Raw genomic sequence first — 3,999 nt, 5'->3', positions numbered from 1 at the left:
GTTTTTTTTTTTTTATCAGAAATAAATAAATATTCATTATCCTAAATGCTCTTAAAAGTGTTGTATGTTTCTTAAATACAATAATAAGGAATAACCAGCATTTTTTGGGGGTTATACAGAATATATCTGAATAAAACTGCAAAGTGGTTTAATTATGAACAAAAGTACACACATTTTTTTCTTTTATCACAATCATGCAAATAAAGTGAACAAACTGCCATGATTATTATAACATTAGTTTGAAAAAAACACATTGGCATGGACTAACAGATGATTTTGTATGATTTACTCATGCATTGTTTTTATTTAGAAAAAAACCCGAAAAACAATAACAAAAAAAAACAGTGCACGGTCCATCTATTACAATCTACAAAATATTCTAATATTGTTTTGTGTTAAAAGACAAATTAACCTAGATTGGTATATATATAAACAATGTATACTTAAAAATTAAATATATATATTTTTTTTTAAAGTTGCGTCGAAGATTCATAACCTGAAGGATTACAGGTACCGGATCATCAACAACACCACACCGCAGCCCACGGGGATAGAAATAGAGAATACACTCAAGTACTTCTCTCAGTCACTTCTCAGGTAAACAACACAATTATAAGAACTTCAGTCACTAAGTTAACATACTTCACTGAGGTCGAGAAGGGTTTGATGGTCCATTGGTAGAGTTCCACTGAGGTGGAGAAGGGTTTGATGGTCCATTGGTAGAGTTCCACAATGCATGATTCTTTGGTGACCCTTCTGACACAAATACACAGGTAAATATCTATATATATAAATATTGATTGGTAAGATTTATTAGTCACCCCACAGATAGCTAGGTTCATCACAAGATCCAATGAACTCATCAATCCCTTATTTACCAATGAACTCATTAATCACTTATTTACCAATGAACTCATTAATCACTTATTTAACTCAGCAATCACCATTTAATTCTAATGTCGTTACACTAATGAACTACCTGCTCATGAAACATCACCAATGAACCTTATAATAAGGGTCACTATAATGGAGCCTGCCAAAGATCGAGTCACTGGTAGCAAGCGTGTTGTGTGGGACTCACTCTTTTCTAAAGCAGTGAGTCCTAGTCTCAATGGTCCAAAACATACAAAACTTCCTGGGTAATTGGTGGAAAGGTTATATGAACCTAAAAATATGAGTAGTTTTCCACTGAGTTAAAAAAATAAAAAATAAATATTAATCAAATTTTATGTAATAAACATAACAATTGAGTTAAGTAACTTTATCTTTTATCAATAGAGACATTTTCCATGATTGTATAATGCAGTGTACTGAAGGATGTGCCCAACATCCCGGCCGAGAGTTATGGCCCACGACAGAGAGACAGTGTCAGGCTGTCTGTGTTTCCTAACCTTAAGTATACAGAGCTCTACTACGCAGTCCTCGACATGATTGATATTGTACCAACGATGCAGGTCAAGCAGCTAGGTAAGTCTTCACGATCACGATCTTAGCAAATTTTCTTGTTGTTTTAAGGTAAAAGCCTTATAAATAGTGATAGAAAAATTGTCATTCAAGCCAAAATTCTCTTTAAAAGAATAGTGTTTTTTTCTCAACAAATGAACTTAAAACTTTCCGTAATTCATGTATACATCTGCAAGAGAAATTACAATTAAAAATTGACAAAAAACCTGGACGTATATACTAGATAAATGATAATTTACTTTTGTTTGAATGAATTAGAGATATATGTACCTGTTCTATTGTGTGACTATTGTAGAGATAGGGGAGAATGTACTGAAGGTATTGGGCTGTCTGGTGCCGTTCCTGGAACACGACCTGCTGGACTCCCTCCCCTACACTGTGGCCTCCACACTGGCTATCTTCCCTCCAACCCTCCACAAAGATACCATAGACTTGCTCTGTAGCAACATGCTGCCAATGACACTAGGTATTGTATACTTATCATGTGACTGGTAGTTATTTGGGGTACCTGAAGAACATGTTTTAAATATGTAAACCTTACTCTTCTACATTCCTTGAGGGAGTCAGAGACACAACGTCCCCTACACATTGAAATAATCTGGTGCAATTCAGATTAGTAACCGCCGTTGATACATGAAGTATACGGAGTCCCCACTAACAGCTCATACATAAATTCTACGGAACTTGGACAACATGGCAGAATAGATGATTCATTCAGGCATTGTGTTGACATGTTTCGGCTTTTCTTTTTACTGTAACTTTAGCATTAGAATTAAGTAGTAATTATATGATGGTTGTTCTCTGTCTTGCACATAGTATAATGTATATTTCAATGTTTGTTTCTTGAAAGTTTATTGTTTCTTGAAAATTAGACAAACGTCAATGTCGACACTTTTATAATAATTTTTCTTCTTATATATATAAAGGCAATACTCTATATAGCTATGTATGATGTTTAAGTTGCTAGTAACATGACATCAGATAATTGTTTTAGAATATGTTTATCTTTGATATCTTATGAACTGTAGGGTTTGATGGCTGCCTTGAGCCGTCCTATGCCAGCGAGTCAGCTGCTGCTATCATCACGATGGTACTGCAGCATACAGATAACGGGTGTAAGTAACACAGCACACAGATAATGGGTGTATGTAACACAGCACATAGATAATGGGTGTAAGTAACACAGCACACAGATAACGGGTGTAAGTAACAAAGCACACAGATAACGGGTGTAAGTAACACAGCATACAGATAACGTGTGTAAGTAACACAGCACACAGATAACGGGTGTAAGTAACACAGCATACAGATAACGGGTGTAAGTAACACAGCACACAGATAACGGGTGTTAGTAACCCAGCACACAGATAATGAGTGTAAGTAACACAGCACACAGATAATGAATGTAAGTAACACAGCATACAGATAATGGGTGTAAGTAACACAGCACACAGATAATGGGGGTAAGAGTAACACAGCACACAGATAATGAATGTAAGTAACACAGCACACAGATAACGGGTGTAAGTAACACAGCACACAGATAAAGGGTGTTAGTAACACAGCATACAGATAATGGGTGTAAGTAACACAGCACACAGATAATGAGTGTAAGTAACACAGCACACAGATAAAGGGTGTTAGTAACACAGCACACAGATAATGAATGTAAGTAACACAGCACACAGATAATGAATGTAAGTAACACAGATAAAGTTCCAATAATTATGTTAACAGTTTACATTCTCCCACAACACCTGTAATATTAGATTTGCTATATCTCCCCTGTACATACTAAATGTTTGTTGTTGTAGCCTTCCACTCTCAGATCATGGAGTGTTTCATGAGCATCAAACGTGACCTCATCAAAGTGAGTGTTATATCCAGTATGGCAAACAGTTATCATTGTTACAACTCTTAATCAGCCTTCATATAATTTTATTTTTTTTAACTTTTTATAGAAATCTCATTAATAAACACTTTTATATCTGTTTTTTTTTATTGCTTTAAGGAAAGATATATTTTTTTATGAAAACAGTTATAACATAAAATCTCAGGTATTTCCATTTTAATTGACTGGAAGACTTTTTTCCCCCTCAATGAAATTTAAGAGCTGATTTTGTTTTAAAACTGGGTTTTATGATTTATGGGTGGATATTTCAAATGTCACCCTTCAACAAAAACCAGACACATTGAGGATTGAGGTTAAATATCCTAGGTTTTGCTATTTCATGATCTAATCCTAGTCAATCATAGATACCTGTGGTATACAGTAAATAACCGTGTGTTTGTACAGGACATCCTCAGCATCATCGCTTACGGCCCTCCAGCAGGTCGGGCTCCCGCAGCTAACCTACTGTTCTACTATTGGCCACAGCTGAGTCCCTCCCAGTCTGACACGGGGAGGCGCATCAACTACAGATACGTAGGTCAGTATCTAAGTCTGTAGAACCTCAATTCATAGGTATAATATGGTTTTAAATGTTTGGAAGAATAATAAAAAATGTAAATATATATCATTGTTTGTACAATTCA

At 35.3% G+C, this 3,999-nt stretch overlaps 1 protein-coding gene across 1 annotated transcript in view; it reads left to right on the top strand.

The window, feature by feature from the left end:
- The window catches only part of LOC110445244 (protein unc-79 homolog), a gene marked incomplete at its 3' end in the record, with an annotated part of 18,712 nt that overhangs the window by 2,750 nt on the left and 11,963 nt on the right, over positions 1-3,999 (top strand). The window contains exons 3-7 of the mRNA XM_021489746.1: positions 1,307-1,467; positions 1,760-1,930; positions 2,493-2,579; positions 3,279-3,334; positions 3,761-3,893. Of these exons, the coding sequence (XP_021345421.1) occupies positions 1,307-1,467; positions 1,760-1,930; positions 2,493-2,579; positions 3,279-3,334; positions 3,761-3,893 (608 nt within the window). The remainder of the gene's footprint in view (positions 1-1,306; positions 1,468-1,759; positions 1,931-2,492; positions 2,580-3,278; positions 3,335-3,760; positions 3,894-3,999) is intronic.

The sequence above is a fragment of the Mizuhopecten yessoensis genome, unplaced genomic scaffold (genome assembly GCF_002113885.1).
Source record: "Mizuhopecten yessoensis strain PY_sf001 unplaced genomic scaffold, ASM211388v2 scaffold2137, whole genome shotgun sequence".
Classification (NCBI taxonomy): Eukaryota; Metazoa; Mollusca; class Bivalvia; order Pectinida; family Pectinidae; genus Mizuhopecten; species Mizuhopecten yessoensis.
The sequence above is the reverse complement of the archived record's forward strand: the minus strand, read 5'-3'. Positions and strand labels throughout refer to the sequence as shown.